A 24648-nucleotide genomic window follows, 5' to 3' on the forward strand; every position below is an offset into this window, starting at 1 on the left:
TCTAATAAATTAAAGCATTTTTAACTGTTTTAAAAAGTTTATAAATTATTTGCAGGCTTGTCTGCCTTAACCCCACCTCGTGACCCAGTACAGATGTGGGTGATCCCATATGCAACAGGAGTATGATGCTGTTGGAATCTATATCACTGCCAGGTTTAACACAAAAAACACTTCATTAAAATTTGTGGACTGGCTGAAGCAGGAATGTTGAGCTTTAATTGGAAAGCTGTGGTGGTGGGTGACTAATTAAGCTAGAGGTCTGAATTTGATCGACATGACAGAAAAGCAGGAAGGAAGTCGTTCCATGAGTCAGAGTCATTCCTTTGAGTCAAATCCACACATTTATTGATCCTTATTATCCATATAAAACATTAAGGTTCATTATTGACAGATAACTAAGGCTATGCTCACACTGCAGGCAAAAGCGCATCAAATCCAACTTTTTGACCCTATGCGACCCATATCCGATCATGGTCTGACAGTTTGAACAGCACAAATCTGATATTTCCAAATCCGACCTGGGTCACTTTCATATGTGGTACTGAATCAGATACATATCTGAAGACAAACCAGTCCCACCACTCCTGGTTCCGACTCCGTGTCAATATATACCTGTGCATGGAGGTAGCAGCCACTGCTGCAAACAAGGCCATTGTTAAAGCATGGGCTCTCTTTTTTCTCAGTGTCCTTTCTGTAATTAATTTATCAAAATTCTGTCGGTTGAGACTGTGCAGAAATTGATAGACTGCTGAACAACCTACTGGCTCTGTAGCCGCCATTTTTACTTCTGCAAACAGAGCGTGTTGTGTGTGACATCTTCTTTTGCACACGCGGGCCGGTTTGAGGGCCGTGAACTGTTCACACTAGAGCGCGTTTGCTGTCACATTGTATTTGAAGTGTGAACAATCAGACAAAAAAAAATCAGATTTGATCAAAAAATTGGAATTGAGACCTGCAGTGTGAACGTAGCCTTATTCATCAGCTGAGGAATTTCAAACTTCAGACTGCTGCCAATTGTCTTCACCCTGGGAAGTCACATGACTGTGTAACATCTCTAACAGTAACAACACAACTGATGGATTTAGCATCCATGAAAAAACCTCTACCTCCTGCACTTCATCTGCTGAACCACTGGATACTTTCATTATCTAAATTACTGAAGATATATAGTACACCAAACTCTGGACAGTTTGCAGTTCTCTACAATAGTGTTTATATCACATGATCCCAGTTATTATGTTAGAAAGTATAAAACAAATCTATCTTTTTTCAATTATTGAACATTTTTTACCTGATCAGTTGCACTATACAGATTATGTCGATGAAAAAAAAATTTACTGTTTCAAGAAGGATACTTGAAGTCATTGTCACACGATAGATTTCAAAACCATGATAAATAACTTAAAATTACATCAATTGTACAAAAGATATTAAAATGTATTTAGGTAACTTTTCAAAGAAAATAAAACTGAACCTAGTGTCTGCAAAAAGACACTGTGATGAAAGAACACAAAGGGATGACGATAGATTCTACATGGTGTCTAACAGAGGAGCTCTCAGAGCATTTTTACAGCACTGTCAGCCATCTGCACGTCTGATTTCTGTCACTGCTGGATGAAGCTCTGCTGTCCACTCCACCTCCCTGTAGCCTGGCCCTGTCACAGCATCACTACACACAAGCTGCTGGTGTTTCAACCTCTCTGGACCATCAGGACACACACACACACCACACACACACTACACACACAACAAAGACAAACAACTGTGTTTATGGGTCCTTCCGTCTGCAAAGACAAGAAAGGGCAGAGTAGATAAATGAGTGTTTGCAGAGACTGTCTTCATCATTTTTCAGTGTTAAAGCACATCCAGTATTAACTATTATTGATCTTTCTTGGTGCATGCTCAATCATCCAGGTACGTACATCCCAAAAGGTTGATTCTGTTCATCTGAACGTGGTGTTTTCAGTGAGAGAGAATTTACATTAATGATTAAGGAACTGACCTCGTAGCCCATTGTTCAGTGGTGCTAGTTTCAGTGATTGTGCAAATGTCCTGTTTATAAGGTTGGGGAAACCTGCAGTCAGCTGAGACTGAAGAAGTCACATGAACAAGTGATGAAATGTTTCTCCCACTAAAAACGCTACATGAAGATGAACAGAATCAAATTTTTGGGTGTTATTAATATTATTAAGGGCAGCACTGACTTGTTCAGACAAGTCTACAGTGGAGCTTAACCGCTGAGAGGCCTGAATTCTTCCTTGCTGCACAAACACTTTACTAAAACAAACAACAGAATTAGAATAAAAACAATGGGATTTGAATGAAAACGATGGAATTTCAATGAAAAGAACAGAATTTGATCTAAAACAAAAGAATTTGCATGAAAACAACAGCATTTGATCAAAACCAAAGAATTTGTATGAAAACAACAGAATTAGAAAGAAAACAACTGAATTAAAATGAAAACGACGGAATTTGAATGAAAACAACAGAATTTTAGAACAAATAATGGAATTTGAATGAAAATAATGGAATTTGATTTAAAACGACAGAATTTGAATGAAAAGAACAGAATTTGATCAAAAACAAAAGAATTTGCATGAAAACAACAGCATTTGAATGAAAAAAACGAAATTTCAATGAAAAGAACGGAATTATAATGAAATAAATAGAATTTGAATGAAAACAACGGAATTAGAATGAACAGACCAGAATGTGGATCAAAACAATGGAATTAGAAAGAAAAGAACAGAATTTGAATGAAAACAACGGAATTTCAATGAAAAGAATGGAATTAGAAAGAAATGAATAGAATTTGAATCAAAACAATGGAATTAGAATGAACAGACCAGAATTTGAATCAAAACAATGGAATTAGAATGCAAAGAACAGAATTTGAATGAAAACAACGGAATTAAAATGAAAACGACGGAATTTGAATTAAAACAACAGAGTTTGAGAACAAACAATTGAATTTGAATGAAAACAATGGAATATGAATGAAAACAACAGAATTTGAATGAAAACAACAGAACTTGATCAAAAACAATGGAATTTGAATGAAAACAATGGAAGTTTAAAACAAACAACAGAATTAGAAAGAAAACAACGGAATTAAAATGAAAACGACGGAATTAAAATGAAAACAACAGAATTTGAGAACAAAAAATGGAATTTGAATGAAAACGACAGAATTTGAATGAAAACGACAGAATTTGAGAACAAACAATGGAATTTGATCAAAAACAACGGAATTTGAATGAAAACAATGGAAGTTTAAAACAAACAACAGAATTAGAATGAAAACAATGGAATTAAAATGAAAACGACGGAATTTGAATGAAAACGACGGAATTTGAATGAAAACAACAGAATTTGAGAACAAACAATGGAATTTGAATGAAAACAATGGGATCTGAATGAAAACGATGGAATTTGAATGAAAAGAACAGAATTTGATCAAAAACAAAAGAATTTGCATGAAAGCAACAGCATTTGAATGAAAACAATGGAATTTCAATGAAATGAACGGAATTAGAATGAACAGACCAGAATTTGAATGAAAACAATGGAATTAGAATGACAAGAATAGAATTTGAATGAAAACAATGGAATTTGAATGAAAACAACAGAATTTGAATGAAAACAACAGAATTTGATCAAAACCAAAGAATTTGTATGAAAACAACAGAATTAGAAAGAAAACAACTGAATTAAAATGAAAACGACGGAATTTGAATGAAAACAACAGAATTTGAGAACAAACAATGGAATTTGAATGAAAATAATGGAATTTGAATGAAAACGATGGAATTTCAATGAAAAGAACAGAATTTGATCAAAAACAAAAGAATTTGCATGAAAACAACAGCATTTGAATGAAAAAAAACGAAATTTCAATGAAAAGAACGGAATTAGAATGAAATGAATAGAATTTGAAAGAAAACAACGGAATTAGAATGAACAGACCAGAATTTGAATCAAAACAATAGAATTAGAATGAAAAGAACAGAATTTGAATGAAAACAACGGAATTTCAATGAAAAGAATGGAATTAGAAAGAAGTGAATAGAATTTCAATGAAAATAACAGAATTAGAATGAAATGAATAGAATTTGAATCAAAACAATGGAATTAGAATGAACAGACCAGAATTTGAATCAAAACAATGGAATTAGAATGCAAAGAACAGAATTTGAATGAAAACAACTGAATTAAAATGAAAATGACGGAATTTGAATTAAAAAAACAGAGTTTGAGAACAAACAATGGAATTTGAATGAAAACAATGGAATATGAATGAAAACAACAGAATTTGAATGAAAACAACAGAACTTGATCAAAAACAATGGAATTTGAATGAAAACAATGGAAGTTTAAAACAAACAACAGAATTAGAAAGAAAACAACGGAATTAAAATGAAAACGACGGAATTTGAATGAAAACAACAGAATTTGAGAACAAAAAATGGAATTTGAATGAAAACGACAGAATTTGAGAACAAAAAATGGAATTTGAATGAAAACGACAGAATTTGAGAACAAACAATGGAATTTGATCAAAAACAACGGAATTTGAATGAAAACAATGGAAGTTTAAAACAAACAACAGAATTAGAATGAAAACAATGGAATTAAAATGAAAACGACGGAATTTGAATGAAAACGATGGAATTTGAATGAAAAGAACAGAATTTGATCAAAAACAAAAGAATTTGCATGAAAGCAACAGCATTTGAATGAAAACAATGAAATTTCAATGAAATGAACGGAATTAGAATGAACAGACCAGAATTTGAATCAAAACAATGGAATTAGAATGAACAGAACAGAATTTGAATCAAAACAATGGAAATAGAATGACAAGAATAGAATTTGAATGAAAACAATGGAATTTGAATGAAAAAAACAGAATTTGAATGAAAACAACAGAATTTGATCAAAACCAAAGAATTTGTATGAAAACAACAGAATTAGAAAGAAAACAACTGAATTAAAATGAAAACGACGGAATTTGAATGAAAACAACAGAATTTTAGAACAAATAATGGAATTTGAATGAAAATAATGGAATTTGATTTAAAACGACAGAATTTGAATGAAAAGAACAGAATTTGATCAAAAACAAAAGAATTTGCATGAAAACAACAGCATTTGAATGAAAAAAAACGAAATTTCAATGAAAAGAACGGAATTATAATGAAATAAATAGAATTTGAATGAAAACAACGGAATTAGAATGAACAGACCAGAATGTGGATCAAAACAATGGAATTAGAAAGAAAAGAACAGAATTTGAATGAAAACAACGGAATTTCAATGAAAAGAATGGAATTAGAAAGAAATGAATAGAATTTCAATGAAAATAACGGAATTAGAATGAAATGAATAGAATTTGAATCAAAACAATGGAATTAGAATGAACAGACCAGAATTTGAATCAAAACAATGGAATTAGAATGCAAAGAACAGAATTTGAATGAAAACAACGGAATTAAAATGAAAACGACGGAATTTGAATTAAAACAACAGAGTTTGAGAACAAACAATTGAATTTGAATGAAAACAACAGAATTTGAGAACAAACAATGGAATTTGAATGAAAACAATGGGATCTGAATGAAAACGATGGAATTTGAATGAAAAGAACAGAATTTGATCAAAAACAAAAGAATTTGCATGAAAGCAACAGCATTTGAATGAAAACAATGGAATTTCAATTAAATGAACGGAATTAGAATGAACAGACCAGAATTTGAATGAAAACAATGGAATTAGAATGACAAGAATAGAATTTGAATGAAAACAATGGAATTAGAATGCAAAGAACAGAATTTGAATGAAAACAACTGAATTAAAATGAAAATGACGGAATTTGAATTAAAACAACAGAGTTTGAGAACAAACAATGGAATTTGAATGAAAACAATGGAATATGAATGAAAACAACAGAATTTGAATGAAAACAACAGAACTTGATCAAAAACAATGGAATTTGAATGAAAACAATGGAAGTTTAAAACAAACAACAGAATTAGAAAGAAAACAACGGAATTAAAATGAAAACGACGGAATTAAAATGAAAACAACAGAATTTGAGAACAAAAAATGGAATTTGAATGAAAAGCGACGGAATTTGAATGAAAACGACAGAGTTTGAGAACAAACAATTGAATTTGAATGAAAACAATGGAATATGAATGAAAACAACAGAATTTGAATGAAAACAACAGAACTTGATCAAAAACAACGGAATTTGAATGAAAACAATGGAAGTTTAAAACAAACAACAGAATTAGAAAGAAAACAACGGAATTAAAATGAAAACGACGGAATTTGAATGAAAACAACAGAATTTGAGAACAAAAAATGGAATTTGAATGAACAGAACAGAATTTGAATGAAAACAACAGAATTTGAGAACAAACAATGGAATTTGATCAAAAACAACGGAATTTGAATGAAAACAATGGAAGTTTAAAACAAACAACAGAATTAGAATGAAAACAATGGAATTAAAATGAAAACGACGGCATTTGAATGAAAACGACGGAATTTGAATGAAAACAACAGAATTTGAGAACAAACAATGGAATTAGAATGACAAGAATAGAATTTGAATGAAAACAATGGAATTTGAATGAAAACAACAGAATTTGAATGAAAACAACAGAATTTGATCAAAACCAAAGAATTTGTATGAAAACAACAGAATTAGAAAGAAAACAACTGAATTAAAATGAAAACGACGGAATTTGAATGAAAACAACAGAATTTGAGAACAAACAATGGAATTTGAATGAAAATAATGGAATTTGAATGAAAACGATGGAATTTCAATGAAAAGAACAGAATTTGATCAAAAACAAAAGAATTTGCATGAAAACAACAGCATTTGAATGAAAAAAAACGAAATTTCAATGAAAAGAACGGAATTAGAATGAAATGAATAGAATTTGAAAGAAAACAACGGAATTAGAATGAACAGACCAGAATTTGAATCAAAACAATGGAATTAGAATGCAAAGAACAGAATTTGAATGAAAACAACTGAATTAAAATGAAAATGACGGAATTTGAATTAAAACAACAGAGTTTGAGAACAAACAATGGAATTTGAATGAAAACAATGGAATATGAATGAAAACAACAGAATTTGAATGAAAACAACAGAACTTGATCAAAAACAATGGAATTTGAATGAAAACAATGGAAGTTTAAAACAAACAACAGAATTAGAAAGAAAACAACGGAATTAAAATGAAAACGACGGAATTTCAATGAAAAGAATGGAATTAGAAAGAAATGAATAGAATTTCAATGAAAATAACAGAATTAGAATGAAATAAATAGAATTTGAATCAAAACAATGGAATTAGAATGAACAGACCAGAATTTGAATCAAAACAATGGAATTAGAATGCAAAGAACAGAATTTGAATGAAAACAACTGAATTAAAATGAAAATGACGGAATTTGAATTAAAACAACAGAGTTTGAGAACAAACAATGGAATTTGAATGAAAACAATGGAATATGAATGAAAACAACAGAATTTGAATGAAAACAACAGAACTTGATCAAAAACAATGGAATTTGAATGAAAACAATGGAAGTTTAAAACAAACAACAGAATTAGAAAGAAAACAACGGAATTAAAATGAAAACGACGGAATTTGAATGAAAACAACAGAATTTGAGAACAAAAAATGGAATTTGAATGAAAACGACAGAATTTGAGAACAAAAAATGGAATTTGAATGAAAACGACAGAATTTGAGAACAAACAATGGAATTTGATCAAAAACAACGGAATTTGAATGAAAACAATGGAAGTTTAAAACAAACAACAGAATTAGAAAGAAAACAACGGAATTAAAATGAAAACGACGGAATTTGAATGAAAACAACAGAATTTGAGAACAAAAAATGGAATTTGAATGAACAGAACAGAATTTGAATGAAAACAACAGAATTTGAGAACAAACAATGGAATTTGATCAAAAACAACGGAATTTGAATGAAAACAATGGAAGTTTAAAACAAACAACAGAATTAGAATGAAAACAATGGAATTAAAATGAAAACGACGGCATTTGAATGAAAACGACGGAATTTGAATGAAAACAACAGAATTTGAGAACAAACAATGGAATTTGAATGAAAACAATGGGATCTGAATGAAAACGATGGAATTTGAATGAAAAGAACAGAATTTGATCAAAAACAAAAGAATTTGCATGAAAGCAACAGCATTTGAATGAAAACAATGGAATTTCAATGAAATGAACGGAATTAGAATGAACAGACCAGAATTTGAATGAAAACAATGGAATTAGAATGACAAGAATAGAATTTGAATGAAAACAATGGAATTTGAATGAAAACAACAGAATTTGAATGAAAACTACAGAATTTGATCAAAACCAAAGAATTTGTATGAAAACAACAGAATTAGAAAGAAAACAACTGAATTAAAATGAAAACGACGGAATTTGAATGAAAACAACAGAATTTGAGAACAAACAATGGAATTTGAATGAAAATAATGGAATTTGAATGAAAACGATGGAATTTCAATGAAAAGAACAGAATTTGATCAAAAACAAAAGAATTTGCATGAAAACAACAGCATTTGAATGAAAAAAAACGAAATTTCAATGAAAAGAACGGAATTAGAATGAAATGAATAGAATTTGAAAGAAAACAACGGAATTAGAATGAACAGACCAGAATTTGAATCAAAACAATGGAATTAGAATGCAAAGAACAGAATTTGAATGAAAACAACTGAATTAAAATGAAAATGACGGAATTTGAATTAAAACAACAGAGTTTGAGAACAAACAATGGAATTTGAATGAAAACAATGGAATATGAATGAAAACAACAGAATTTGAATGAAAACAACAGAACTTGATCAAAAACAATGGAATTTGAATGAAAACAATGGAAGTTTAAAACAAACAACAGAATTAGAAAGAAAACAACGGAATTAAAATGAAAACGACGGAATTTCAATGAAAAGAATGGAATTAGAAAGAAATGAATAGAATTTCAATGAAAATAACAGAATTAGAATGAAATAAATAGAATTTGAATCAAAACAATGGAATTAGAATGAACAGACCAGAATTTGAATCAAAACAATGTAATTAGAATGCAAAGAACAGAATTTGAATGAAAACAACTGAATTAAAATGAAAATGACGGAATTTGAATTAAAACAACAGAGTTTGAGAACAAACAATGGAATTTGAATGAAAACAATGGAATATGAAAGAAAACAACAGAATTTGAATGAAAACAACAGAACTTGATCAAAAACAATGGAATTTGAATGAAAACAATGGAAGTTTAAAACAAACAACAGAATTAGAAAGAAAACAACGGAATTAAAATGAAAACGACGGAATTTGAATGAAAACAACAGAATTTGAGAACAAAAAATGGAATTTGAATGAAAACGACAGAATTTGAGAACAAAAAATGGAATTTGAATGAAAACGACAGAATTTGAGAACAAACAATGGAATTTGATCAAAAACAACGGAATTTGAATGAAAACAATGGAAGTTTAAAACAAACAACAGAATTAGAATGAAAACAATGGAATTAAAATGAAAACGACGGAATTTGAATGAAAATGACGGAATTTGAGAACAAACAATGGAATTTGAATGAAAATGACGGAATTTGAGAACAAACAATGGAATTTGAATGAAAACAATGGGATTTGAATGAAAACGATGGAATTTGCATGAAAGCAACAGCATTTGAATGAAAACAATGAAATTTCAATGAAATGAACGGAATTAGAATGAACAGACCAGAATTTGAATCAAAACAATGGAATTAGAATGAACAGAACAGAATTTGAATCAAAACAATGGAAATAGAATGACAAGAATAGAATTTGAATGAAAACAATGAAATTTGAATGAAAAAAACAGAATTTGAATGAAAACAACAGAATTTGATCAAAACCAAAGAATTTGTATGAAAACAACAGAATTAGAAAGAAAACAACTGAATTAAAATGAAAACGACGGAATTTGAATGAAAACAACAGAATTTTAGAACAAATAATGGAATTTGAATGAAAAGAACAGAATTTGATCAAAAACAAAAGAATTTGCATGAAAACAACAGAATTTGAACGAAAACAACGGAATTTGAAAACAAACAACGGAATTTGAATGAAAACAACGGAATTAGAACGTATAGAACAGAGTTTGAATGAAAGCAACAGAATTCTAAAATAAACAATAGAATTTTAATAAAAAAGAGTAGAATTAGAATGAAAACAACAGCATTAGAATGAAAACAACAGCATTTCAATGAAAAGAACGGAATTAGAATGAAATGAATAGAATTTGAATGAAAACAACGGAATTAGAATGAACAGACCAGTCAGCTGATGAAGCAATGTGCCTCCTGCCAATAAATGGATTTTCTCTTGTTTCACTAAGACCAAAGGTTGCTGTGTATTGTTGAACTTCTTACCTGTTGCTAAAATATCAGCTTACTAATATACATGGAGGCTACTACTGAACAAATGTCAATGAAAGCACTGACAGTAAGACATATGCAATCTTGATTCCTGGAGGTTATGACCCAGGTCATAATTTTGTGTACTGCATTTACTTCTCCACACCTGGAGCAGTGGTGTTCATTTAGTAAGCAGTTTAATGTAATTTACAGGTGAAGGCTGACCACTGGTTCGAGATTAAATGGGTCTGGCTATAAACTGGGACCTGTCAAGACTGACAAATCCTGCCTGCTTCCTGCTTCCAACATATCTCTGTGCGTGTGTTCTTGACTAATTTTCCTGCATCATTTTGGATTTCCATGATAGGCGAGTTGGTTGTTTTCTTTGTAGAATGTTTTGTTTCTTGACAATTTCTTCCTCTAAAAATAAATAAAATATTCTGTAAAATATTTAATACACCTGTGTGATTTGATGTTTCTGTGTTCATGTCTACAGGAAATAAAGCTTGTTTCCAGCTGACACCCTTACAAATCCATTTATTCTCTGTAGATGTGAACATTAGTTATCGTCACATCAACTCAAACACATGATCACAAACTTCTGTGTCATTTGATTGGATGTCTGTTGTCTTTCTGTCGAATATTGAAGCCTGCCACTGTTCTCTTCTTACAGCCTCACTGAGTTAAGAAGACTGCAGATGTACAAGAAACACTGGATCACTGATTTCACACTGTGTTATACTGGGAAAGCAGCCTGGACTGAGTCCAAGCCTCTACTCACTTGAGAACCTCCAGTGTGTGATGTGGGCTGTCCACAAGCTCAGACAGCTGTTTCACATGTGATTCCTGCAGGTTGTTCAAGGTCAGGTCACGCTCTCTCAAATGGGTGTTGGACTGAAGAGCTTTGAACAGATAATCACAGCTGGTCTCTGACAACTTGCAGCCCCATAACCTGAATGAAGATAGAAGATGTAAGTTTATGAGGCGAAATCTGTGGTAAAATCATTTAAGGTTTGATAATTTGTTCAGAAGATTTGAAATGTTCAAGTTTAAAAAATGTAAAATCCAAACAGTTTGAGCCAACAGGATGGAGGTTCAGACAAAAGGTACAAGTGAAAAAAAGAGCTCTCAATAATCTGACTGATGACATGCTGTTTGTTCACTGAAGAAAAAAGAAAAAAATAGGGTCTTGGAGAGTGGGGGTATGAAATTCTGACAAAAATCCTAATTTTTAGATCAAAATTGTGAAAAAAGTATTTACATTGCTTCAGTTTTAAAGATTTAGTTTGAAAGAAATGTATATATTTGAGGACACTTTTATACCAGACACATTTTAAAAGCTGGCAATTTTTTTATGTGTTATTTTTTTGATGTAACCTGCCAATAAACTCTGATATAATGCATCAAATGGCAACATTTATAGTAATATTGTATATTATCCCTTGTTATTTAAATCAATTAATAATACTTTTTTTAAACTCAAATCTCCCTGAACCCCACCTAAACTTTGTCTTTGTCTTTCAACACACAAGCAGCAGCATGACCAGAAATGAGAGAAAAACAAGTCTGATTGAAAAACCTTTTGTAGCAACGGACTCTTTGGCCACTATTGACAGACCTGTATAGCTAGCATTACCCAGCATGCCATTCAGCAGTACAATTTGTAATTGTGCAATGATTCCTGCCACAAACTGTTTCTGTTCCACAGATTCCTGTGTGTCATGACCTTTGTACCATGAAAACGAGTTAACTGTAAATGATTAATCAATGTGTTGTATACCAAGAGTTGATAGCAATAATGTTAATTGTTGTGAATTTTAGCACTACGGTTAGCATTTACAGGATATTGTTTTATAGTGATATTATACAAAGGACCCTGTTTCTGCAATGTCCTTTGTTTTAAAACTTCATCTCCTCTTCTTGTAACCCCACGGGCATTTCCTTTGGCCTGCTGGCCTGGAAAATCCAACAGTTCATCTATATGTAAACAAGGCACTTAAACTGGGATAGTGCATTCCTCAGTGTACCTCAAGCTTGCAGCCTGCTAAAGAACACACACAATTGATTATGTGCCTCTGGGTATATATGGTTAAACATTTCCTAGATGCAAATAACTACATGCAGTATTCTACCATGTGCAAACTTATATCACTAAAGGATTCTAAATGTCTAGTGTTTAATGGACCTGTATGATAATATTAGACTGAAGATTCTGTAACTTAACAAAGCTCTTTATGCTAACTGTTATTTTCTCTTGCCTTGTTAACTCAAGATTTATGGTGTATACTAAGGTTGGAGGAAAAACACCAACAAATCACTCTTTACCATGCAGAAAATGTTTATGTGAAGACCATCTGGTTTTTGTGTCAGAACTCAGGATGTAGGAGATCTCGGTAAAGATTTATTGTTTTTGTGAGTGTTTTTTTTATTGCCCTTGCTGAACAAAGGAATTTAACTGTCAGGACGCCACCCCACCCAGTGGGCAGGGTCTGAACTGAAACTTGTCTGCCTATAAAACTGTTGCACAGAGAATAAACCTTTGAGTCAGTTTGGAATGACACCTAGAACAGTCTCCGCGTCTTCTTGTTTTTCCAAACTGCTCCCGGTACTCCAGCTGGTACCGTGATTAACCATTGATCATGCATGAGAATATTTTAATTTTGTTTATGTTAAAGGATGAACTCTGCTTATCGCTGCCCATGTCTCGAAGGAAACCCGATCCACGGACGGAGATTTCTTTCATTAATCAGGGTGGAACCCAGATGAGGGCTGTTTGTCTTAAGATGAGTAACACAGTTTTAATGTTTGAAATGTGAACCATTGTTCTGCCACAGTTAAAGTGTTAATTAGGTTAATGTCAGTATGTATGTGTAGGTTAATGCCAGCTTTCACATCATATATATGTAAGTACAACTAAAACATGGTGTCTGACCTGAGAGTCTCCAGTCTGCAATCTGAAGTCTTCAGATAAACACACAGCTGCTCCACTCCTGAATCCTGAAGGTTGTTCGTGCTCAGGTCCAGATGTTTCAAATGGGAGGGGTTGCACTGAAGGGCTGGAAGCAGATGATCACAGCTGATCTCTGACAAACTGCAGCGCTGCAATCTGCATAAGGAATTTTTAAAAAGTGTTTATTACTAAGAGTCTGTGCTTGAAAGCATCCAGTGTCATAATATGTCAGGAGCTGAAGAAGGTCAGCACTGAGCTAGGATAGTCCTGGTGAGCAGTTGGCACTAGCTCTCCTGGGGGTTTTTTGCTTTGCTTTTTCTAGATGTCATGCAGGTCTACCTCTGAAACTGCTGGTCAGTCATTCCTCACTGGTGAAAACATTCTTAGATCACTGTAACTGTGTGTGGCAAATACCTTCATTAAAATAACTAAATGTGTTAAATTAGGCACTGATCACAAACTCCAACACTGAAATGAAAGCACTACAAACCCCAGTGAAGGTGTAAAGTACAATTTTAGCTCTGCAGTGGCTCTTTGTGCTTTCTGACACAAATAACTCGTCATCTTTGCTTCATCTAGTTTACTGTCACTGTTCAGCAGTGTCAGTTTGTAAATGTGCCAAAATTCCTGGTACAAACTATGTTCCCAAGATGTTTGTTAATCGACACTATACTATACTTAGACTATAAATACTATACTATCCGGGATTAGGATCTAAGCACAGTTAAAATTTGGTGTCTAACCTCAGAGTCTCCAATAGACAGTGGGGATTCTTCAGAAAACCACAAAGATGCCTCACTCCTGAATTCTCCAAGTTGTTGTAGCTCAGGTTTAGATATTTCAGATGAGAGGGGTTGGAATTCAGAGCTGAAGCCAGAGAGCTGATATCTGACAACCAACAGCTCTCCAACCTGAATAAAGAATGAAAAATGCAGACATCAGTCATCAGTGAGGTTCTCTTCAAGATTAACGCCCAGAAGTTTTATCATGGATTCTAAAATCATTATTACATCATTCTAAAAGCATTATTATATCAGTCTTCAAAGTACAAAACTGTTAAAGAATGGTGGACACTAAATAAATATTGAAACAGCTGGATCTGACCACGTGACTTTATCTGTCTGCTGAGCAGAAGTCAAAGTACCAACATGACAGAGTTATCTGAATGTGTTTCCTTTATTCTTAAAATAGAAACAGTGGTCAGTTGATCTTTTTTCATTAGTATTTTTTACATGAACACTATTACGGTTTCAGTCCTAATCTCTACACTAGACTGAAGCTCTAAACCTGAAGTGAACTGAAGTGACATTACCTGAGCTCAACGTCTGAGTTCATGAGAGCCTGAAATGGTCTGCTGAAGAATGTGACTGACAACTCTTTATAAAATGTTCTTTACACTCAAACTGGTCAGTAGTTTTTCTTTAAAGATTTAGTGCTGAAAATATTCTCTATCTACAGAACAGATGATTTAGAACTATACTCTTAGACTCTAGGCAGGCACTACTTCACAAACCATGGTAGTCTGTCTGCCTGGTTAGTGAGGTTATATTGGGCTGGTAAAGGCAGCTTTCAGTCTGCTGTCAATGCAGATATTCTGTTTTTTTATGACTTCTTGTGTTGTTATGTTGCTTTACAACAACATAAGCGATATTTGGTGCTGTAATACTCAAAATGAGTTAAAACAGGATCATTTTTAGAGGAACAGAAACTTTAAAAAAAAACTCTCAGCTTCCCTCTTCTTATAGTCTTTTTAAGAAGCCTCTCTCTTCTCCAGCTGTTTTTAAAAAATCCTCACATACATTCAGAATCCTGCTTTGCTGTTATGTTCCGGACTGTGTCAGGCTGCTGTTTTCTTTAACACATACATCACCAAAGCAGCTGTGTGGGTTGTCAAAATCTCTGTAGCCTGTTTTTATCTGCTATTTATCAGAGTGACTGACACCCCACACAGACCCTAACGCCTCATCACCAATCACCTCATCTTCTCTGACTGACTGAGTTTGACCTGTGGAGGCTGAACAACTGTAAAAATATCTCTCTACCATAACCTGACTTCTGTCAGCTTTTAACTTAACTTTGCTCAAGTCTGTCACGTCTGTTTGGAGCTAAAAGTAAAAATTATCATTCAGCCATTTGGAAAAGCAAACATTTCTGAAATCAATAACACTTCTATATATTTTTGTTCATACAAATTGTGAACCTTTATTAACCAAGAGTGTAAAACTTAGATCTTTGATTAAACAACAACAGCTCCAGTCAGCAAACTCACCTCAGAGTCTCTAGTCGACAGTCTGGACTCGACAGTCCAGCAGACAAAATATTTAGTCCTGAATCCTGCAACTTGTTTCCAGTCATGTCCAACTCCACCAGATTGGAGTTGTCGGATTTGAGAGCTGAGGCCACAACTTCACAGTGAGTCTCTGAGAGATGACAAGCTTTTAGTCTGTGACAAGAGAAAACATCAAATATGTTATTATAAAAGCAGGAATTTTGCATTGTAAACACAGACTTAGTGAATAGGAAGACAAAACAAAGGGATTTCATATGTAATATACAGATGAAAACAAAATTGTGTTACATTTAAACCATGATCATGTCCACATTTTGTCAGTGAAATCTGATGCTCGTCAATGGTAAATGGATTCATTCTTATATAGGACCTTGCTAATCTACTTGAGTAAAAGTTTTTCTACTCAAAGTGTTTTATAGAACCTGCCTCATTCACCTTTTCTATAACAATGTTTTAGATTATAAACTAAAGAAGAGAAACATTTGGACTGTTTCCTGTTTTTAATTTGGCTCCAGAAGATTTTGAATAAAGTCAGTTTAATGGAAAGATTCACCTGTAAATGGTAAATGGCCTGTATTTGTATAGCGCTTTACACATCCAGTCATCCACCCATTCACACACACACATTCACACACTGGTGATGGCAAGCTACATTGTAGCCACAGCCACCCTGGGAACTACTGATCTAATCTGATTAATTGTGTTAATGATCACAACAGGACTCACAGAGCCTTTCTGCAGTTGCTCACAGCTGGGATCAGTCTGTGTCGTCCTTCATCTGATGTGTTGAACTTCTGCAGGTCCAACTCATCCAGAACCTCCTCCGACATCTGCAGCATGTAGGCCAGAGCTGAGCAGTGGATCTCACAGAGTTTTGTCTCTGATTTCACGAATTCTTGGATCTCCTGAAACACTGAGCTGTCATTCATCTCAATCAGACAATGAAAGATATTGATGCTTCTGTCAGGAGAAATTTGAGAACGTCTCATCTCTTTTAGGTTGTTGATGATTTTCTGGATAACTTCTGGGTTGTTCTCTGTCTGACTCAGTAGACCTACTAAGAGTCTTTGGTTGGACTCTAGTGTGAGGCCATGCAGGAAGCGAACAAACAAGTTCAGAGTGCCATTTTTACATTGGAGGGACTTTTCCATGACTTTGCTCAGAAAAATGTCCAGAGATGTCTCGTTATATTCTTCCCCCAGGACTTCTTTTAGTACCTCTGTTTTCCTGTTGGTGTAACAGTGAAACGTGTAAACAGCAGCCAGAAACTCCTGAATGCTCAGATGAACAAAGGAGTAGACTGGTTTTTGGAAAATCCCACACTGTCTTTTAAAGATTTCAGTAAAAACCCCTGAATTAACTGAGGCCTCTGTGACATCCAGACCACACTTTTCCAGGTCTTCTTGGTAGAATATGATGTTTCTTTTTTTCAGATTTTCAAACACCAGCTTCCCCAGCTTCAGAAGAACTTCCCTGTCAGCATCCGTCAGCTCCTGTGGACTCGTTTCATGTTCTTTTTGGCACTTGTGTTTATTTCTTTTTGTCTGAACCAGTAGGAAGTACGAGTACATGTCAGTCAGGGTCTTTGGTAGCTCTCTTCTTTGGTCTGTATTCAATATGTACTCAAGGATTGTGGCAGTGATCCAGCAGAAGACTGGGATTTTACACATGACATTGAGGTTTTTGGATTTCTTAATGTGGGAGATAACTCTGGACAGCTCTTTCTCACTAAACCTCATCCTGAAGTACTCCTCCTTCTGAGCATCAGTGTAGCCTTGCACTTCTGTTACCCTGTCAACACATTTAGGAGGTATCTGATTGGCTGCTGCAGGTCGGGTAGTTATCCAGATGAGAGCCGAGGGAAGCAGATTCCCTTCTATGAGGTTTGTTACTAACTCATTGACTGATGATGTCTGAGTAATGTCAGAAACAATCTTCCGGTTAGTGAACTCCAGTGAAAGTCGACTTTCATCCAGGCCATCAAAGATGAACAAAAGTTTACAAAGAGTCAGTTTCTCTGTGGTGACTTTCTGTAATGTTGGATAGAAAACATGGAGCAGCTCCAGAAGACTGTACCGCTCATCTTTAACGAGATTCAACTCCCTGAATGAAAGCAGAATCACTATGTTGATGTCTTGGTTTTCCAAGCCCTCTGACCAGTCTACAATAAATTTCTGCACTGAGAAGGTTTTTCCAATGCCAGCAATTCCGTTCATCAGAACCACTCTGATGGGTCTCTTCAGGTGAGGTAAAACTTCAAAGAGTTTGTGACACTTGATTGTTGGGGCATGGACGGTATCTGTTTGTGAAGTTGTCTCCAGCTGCCTCACTTCATGTTGAGTATGAACCTCTTCACTCTGTTTGTCTGTGATGTAAAGCTCAGTGTAGATCCTGTTGAGGAGGGTTCCACTTGTTGATTCACCAAATCCTTCAGTCACACGTTCATATTGTCTCTTTAGATGTATTTTATGTTCATTTAAAATCTCCTGCAGACCAACATCTGCTGTTAAAAAAGAGCAAATATAACAAAAAAGAAAACAGTTATACTTTTATTACATCTAACCATAACATTATTTAAATGGTTTGCAATAAGAATTTTTGAGATTTTTTGATTTTTTTTAGACATTTTTAAGAACACATTAGATAAGTTTTTTTTTCTCTCAGACCCTCGAGATGTGTTCCTGTGTTTATGTGGAGAACAATTTAATAAGAAATAACAACGTCTGCTAGTCAGCTTACAACAACACAGCATTTCCATTTGACAGTAAAAGCTTCCATGTGTGAAAACCTTTATTGTGAAGGAGCAGAAACAGTCTGATTTTCATCAGTAGTAATTAGCAAAGTTTTTACACCATATGACAAATTTTGAAATAGTCTGTGTGTTATAGCTAATGATGATAATTACTGCTGATTATTATGATTACTACTCTGGCTGCAGCTTGATGTCAGCTGTGCAGTGACCTGTTCCCAAAAGCATGTTTAACTAAACGAGTCCAACAATAAACTCTGAGGTCAATGAACCAACTCTGATCAGCTGTTTTGTCAGAGAAATTATTAAGTTATTCTATTTGTTATTATTCTAATGTTGGCCTGCTAAATTAATCCCAGTAATGTATATGTTTCATGTTTTAACATGTTAAATGACAACAAAATGTTCAGAGCATGCTCACTATGAATTTCATGGATAATGAAAAAAGCTATCGTCACCGGAGCTCTGATGCCATAGTTGTATTCAAACTGGGATCACAATTGTAATGTATAGTAAATGATTGAATGCAGCAATTATAAATCTAACTTTTGCCTTGTTGGTCACAAAATTACAGAGATGCAGTCTATAGATCTTGTCTCTGCCTTTACATTGATGGCAGGTTGATATAAAAAGTGGTTTTGTTAAATATAAAACATATTTAAAATCTAACTGGGATTCTACTGTTCGTATGTGTTTGTAAAGACATAAACTCGTTCAAATTTGTGTTTTGATGTAAGCTTTAATATTGACTGTCTGAATGAGGAAATGTGGAACAGAAAACCAGAGCTTCCTTCTTCAAGCAGGAACAAACTTAAAGTTTTACTAAACCTGCTTTCTAGAACATGCTCAGCTTTTCTTGGCAGAAGTGTGTTTTGTCTTTATTTTTGTTTTGTTTTTGTTTTGTTTGTTTTTTCTGTTTTTGTTCAGCAAGTGAATCTGCTGAGCAATTCGTGTGAAAATTAGGGAAGCGTAATTACAGAAAAACCTACTGTGGGCTGTTGGTCAAAGTCTGTGGCTCTTGTTTAGGATGATTTATGATGTTTGTCTCTGATACACAATGTTCTTTTGTCTCCATTTTATTATTTCACATGTCTGAGCTCACTGTGAACCTTTATCAGATCATCTTTTCTATTAACTGTAATGTTTGGCCTGCAAAGTGTCTTATTCTTGTTACTTTGTTGGCAGTTGCCAAACAATGAAATTGTGCATTACCACCAACAACTGTTATGCAATGTGGACTGAAATGTCGCTGATAAAAAATATTGCAAATGTTTATGGGAAATGAAGTCCTTATCTAAGCACTTTCATCAAGTCATATGACAGCTGACAGAGAAAGCAGAATAGAACCTCTCTGTTGAGAAAAACTCAGTAAAACTCAGATTTATTATTGTACATATGAAGAGAGAACTGGTGGTTATGGTTAGTTATACTTTCAGATAATCCTTATATAATGTGGCTAATTCATCCAAAAATTAAGCACTTCAGTTTAGGAGAGGGGATTAGAGATGTGCCGTACTCAGAATACAGCTATCCACCATCAATGAATTTTGTAGTGCTTTCTTTCTAAAGATAGACACAAGTATTCCAGTGTGTGCCAAACTGTTACACAAATTGTAATCCTGCATTTTTTTTTATTAGGGCAGTCTGTATCTGTAAAACTGATGGTCAAAGAACATCACACTCTGTCAAAACTTTTAATTTTTCAGTATGTAAGTGGGCAGCTTGGTGCTATTCACTGCACGTGCTTTCACTCCTTGGATTGTTAGAAGTCAGTCAGTGACGGGGGTGGGGCAGGATCCTGGTGTTGTGCAAACCACAAACTGGGAAAGTGGGAGTTGGATGACATTTTATTCTGGTGTCCTGTTTATTTTAAATATCTAATCCCTGAGCAATGTAGGATTAATTCACGCCTTATAATATAGTAATACTATCTAAACATGTTAAAAAATCAGCCAATATTACCTTTTTATTATGATATATTATTATAATATTTGGTAGTAGAATACTGGTTTAACTCTTTTTCTGCAGCTCCAGTTTGTTTTTAATTATTTTCAATCAACTTGCCAATAAAAGCCTGTGTGTCTTTATTACACAATAACACTTATTAAAGATCGACAGTTCCACCTGGAAAACTCAGTTCACTTCCCTCGGCCCCTCCCCTATGCCATATTAAGTACCGAGGATGTATTACATAACTCTGACTGTAACAGTTTTTCTCAGAAATGAGTCCATGAATAAGCGGATGCTTAATCCTACTTTATAGACAGCTGCTCTTACTGGATATCTGCAGTTGTGCTTCAGTCCTGGATTTTTCTGGTCCATGGCTGGTAGACACTGGATCCTCTGAGATCGCCTTCCTCTCTCTGTGAACACATTTTTTAATTGTTAAAGTCAATTGTTGTTTATCAGTTTAAAAAATGGATCAAAATTTGACAACACTGTGCAGACGGTGTGATGGCCAAAAGAGGAACGAGAAAAGGGAAATACTTTTTAAGATGAAGAAAACTAGAGCTTGAATCATCAATGTGATGTTTGCTTTTGATTTCATCAACAGTAATAAAGTGCTTTCCCTGTCAGCCTGTCTTACTTAACACTGATCTGTGTCCAGTTTTCAACAACTACAACCTCAGCCAGGTGTAGTGATTGTGAGTGCAAGAAAATAATTATTATAATAGAATGTGTTAAATTTTCTTAGATGAGAGGGTCCAGCAGATCAGAGGAATAGGGAAGGATTTGTCTGTGTGTTTTAGTTTGGCTTAGTTGTAGACCTGAGAGTGTGTAATTGTGTAGAGGGAAAGGAATTTATGGACACTGGGGGTCTGCTGTCATAAAAGGAGACAGGAAGCTACAGTTGGGGATTGCTGATGCTTGTGCCTTTAATAAAAGCTCATAATTGTCATAACTTAGAAGTAGGTTTGCAGGAGACTCTCCACATGCTTATCTGTAAAAGTAAGACAACAAGAGGCCAATGGCCCAGTGGATGCAGAGTGGGGATCTCAGTGCTTGTAATCTGTTAACTTTTTTTGTAGAGGAATTTGGTTTAGCTTCCATGAGGGGAGATTACTTTTATGACCGGCAGGAAGTCACATACACACACACACACACACACACACACACACACACACACAGTGTTTTAACTGTTACACTCACATACCCACACGCACACTCACTCACGTGCACTCACATAAATACACAGGTAATCACGTGCTCGCACGTACACACACAAACACAGAGTTTGCATCGTCTTTCACTAGCGTAAAAAGCAGTAGGGAAGACGATATACTTCAACTAACAGCTGAATTTCATTTGATTAAGCTGACTGTGAATATTTTATATGTTTGGAAACAAAGTTGTGGGGAGTTGCTTCGTTGTATACTAGCAGCATTAGTCCTCTTAATGCTTCCTTTGTCTTTCACTCAGTATTTTGTATGTGAGGATCATTTATTTTACTCACACTTGTTTATGTAGTGATGTTGCTGACATAAACATTTACATTTAACATAAAATATATTATAATCTTGTGCTAAAACCGTTTTAATTTGAAAATAAAAATGACCTCAGTAAGAACTGGACTAATAGGGTGTACTGTTCACATAAAGGTCAAATTTAAATGGACTCGTGGTTACACACTGAGGGAGGATGAGAAAATCTTAGTAGAAACTGAGTCTTACGTTGTGTCTGAGGGTCCAGGTTCATCCCTGAAGTTTAAATGATCAACTTTGGAGCTGTCACTTCTCATAGAAGGACAGCTGGATCCTGCAGACTCTGCTCCACTCTTTTCTTCCTCAACACAAATGTTCATCTTGTGAACTTCTGAAAGTGAGTCTGAGAGGTAAACCAGAAACAGTGAGTTCACATTAGCAGAGGTTATTAAGTTACGGTCAGATTTCTCCACTGAGCCAATTTCAGAATTGTCATGTAAACTAAAACCAGATCGTCATGATACACAGGGAATAGAGAGAAACTTAATTCATCTGGTAAATCTGAAGACAGTTTTCAGGAGCAGGCACTAGTTTGTGGATGCTGCTATGTTAACCTGCCGTGTTGAATACATTGGCTGAGATGGGCAGTATCATTACTTCAATCACATTTTATGAATGTACCTAGAGACCGGCCATGCAGGTACTATGCCAAAGTCAGAGAAGAAGAAACCTGTAGGTGTTCAGACCATAGAGGAAAACCTTCAGACTCAAGATATGAATCATACCGATGTTGTATCATCTGAGAACGGGCTCCCTTTACCAAAGACAAGAAAACATGGGACAAAAAAGAGACGACTGACAGTATACTGATATACTGACCAACAAATTGTCATCCTCTTCCTCCTCACCTCAATCTTTATCTTCTGAAGTGAAGTCGGGGCTCTAATACACAAAAATGTGCATAAACATGTATGTTTATGGTGTTGCAAATACTACAACCCGGACAACAACCCAGCTGAAAAATAACAGCTGGTTAAGCGAACATTATGCCAGCAATGTTTAGTCTGAGTGTCCTAAAAATCATTTTTTCACTCTCATCAACTTCTTTGTCCAATTTCACATCGCATGACAGTTTTTTGCTAATTGAAAAACAAGGTTAAGACATTTAATTTGAATTGGTTAAAAAGCAGAAGGATAAACCAGACTTAGCAAAGAACCACTTTTTTAAAGTGTATCTGGGGGACTTTGTTACTGGCAGCCTGCCACACTATCACAAAAACTTAAATTATTCCAATTTTATTAACTGAACCTAAATCTTAAACCTGAATTTTGCATATCTTAACATAGTGTCCAGTGTACCCTTGAAAAGAAACGTGGAAACTGCACAAATGGAGGACAAAAAAAGGAAACTACAGAAGATGAAGAGTATCTGAAAGTGATGCTGTAGCAAATCCCTGTCACCACAAGGTCCCAACACAAACAGTCAGACAGGATCAGATCTTTTGTTTTCACTCTTTTTTCAAATTGAGTCTGATCTAGGGTCACGGACCAGCCACTGCAGGCTTCATGATGCCATGGACTGACCTTTCCAGAGCCCAGACCTCAACATTACTGAAGCAGAGTGAGATCACTTTGATGGACAAGGGAGAAAAGGGAAGACAAACTGAAAAGAAGAGCTTGGAAGTTGAAAACTATTCCAGGCAATAATTTAAAGAAATTACTAGAAAGCTCGTGCGAGTTCACAGTATGTTGAAGGATAAAAGTGGCCGTGACAGTAGTTCTAAGGAGCTGTTTGTTTAACAGTCTTTTGTTTGTAGGTCCAAACATATCAACAGGCCTGAAATTAAAATCTTACTGTTAAAGAACATTTGCATGGTCTGTGTCACTTGTCAAGCATGATTATTGTTTTAATGATCTAGTGGAGAAAACCAGTTCGACCACAATCCTAAATGTTCTTCCTATGTGTGGAAAAGAATCAACAATTTGTCTTACAGTCAGCACACTGTGTATATATTTTATACCTGTTGAACCATTTCCACACAGCACAGAGCATAAAGCAGATAACACACACTCGCTCAGTTTGTGCACCCGCTTTGGATGTTATTAGTCCATACAGTGAGCGTTATTTAGCAGAGCTCAGCCATGCAGATATGGGCCATAGGGGCCCATATCTGCCAGTTTTCCCTTCCCATTTACAACAGATCAGACGGCCTCTCTCTCTCTCTCTGTCTCTCTCTCTCTGTCTCTCTCTCTCTGTCTCTCTGTCTCTGTACGCACTTTTATTGAATCTTATTTTTAAGAGCCCACAAAGAGCTAAACTGACTGCAAAGCATTTAAACATAGTCTGAACATTAGTGCAGTTCACTTTTTATGTTTTTTAATTATTGTAATTTAGGTCTTATTTAGAGACGGGATGTTAGCAAATGTTGTCATAATAATGGGAAGTAAAGAAGTACAAATACTTACTGTATTTTAGTAGAGTTGTCATGAATTACTGGCTGTGGACCCAAATGAAGGCTGATTAGATGTGCTGACAACATAAAGTGAAAGTGCACCTTTACTGAGTGGGTAGATAGTCCAACAAGCAAAATTAAAAACACATTTGGGAGAAAAATCAATACTAGTACCACTAATTACTAGTAGTAGTAGCAGTACTCCTATACTACTATTAATAATAGTAACAATAGTCAGGATCCTACTGTGGTTGCTTACCTGCGTCAGTTTATCCTTTCTCTTTCTCTCTCTG

At 34.6% G+C, this 24648-nt stretch overlaps 1 protein-coding gene across 6 annotated transcripts; it reads right to left on the bottom strand.

Moving 5' to 3' along the window:
* Positions 1–196: 196 nt before the first annotated feature.
* On the bottom strand, positions 197–24648 carry LOC146702179 (NACHT, LRR and PYD domains-containing protein 12-like). 6 transcript variants are annotated; one of them, XM_085468720.1, is made up of 11 exons: positions 24615–24648; positions 24369–24432; positions 22152–22305; positions 20758–20843; positions 16458–18234; positions 15711–15884; positions 14185–14352; positions 13424–13597; positions 11273–11443; positions 2205–2277; positions 197–1784 (listed from the first exon to the last, which is right to left on the bottom strand). In XM_085468720.1, exons 2-11 carry the CDS (start codon positions 24388–24390, stop codon positions 1692–1694), a joined length of 2892 nt encoding a protein of 963 aa, XP_085324846.1. In that variant the 5' UTR covers positions 24391–24432; positions 24615–24648; the 3' UTR covers positions 197–1691. The 6 variants fall into 6 exon arrangements, with proteins under 6 accessions (XP_085324846.1, XP_085324849.1, XP_085324845.1 ...); XM_085468723.1 differs by lacking the exon at positions 2205–2277 and having other exon boundaries at positions 1713–1784; XM_085468719.1 differs by having other exon boundaries at positions 1722–2277; positions 16458–18231.

The sequence above is a fragment of the Copadichromis virginalis genome, linkage group LG9 (genome assembly GCF_057382275.1).
Source record: "Copadichromis virginalis isolate Kocher_CV1m ecotype Utaka linkage group LG9, C_Virginalis_male_GT1.1, whole genome shotgun sequence".
NCBI lineage: Eukaryota > Metazoa > Chordata > Actinopteri > Cichliformes > Cichlidae > Copadichromis > Copadichromis virginalis.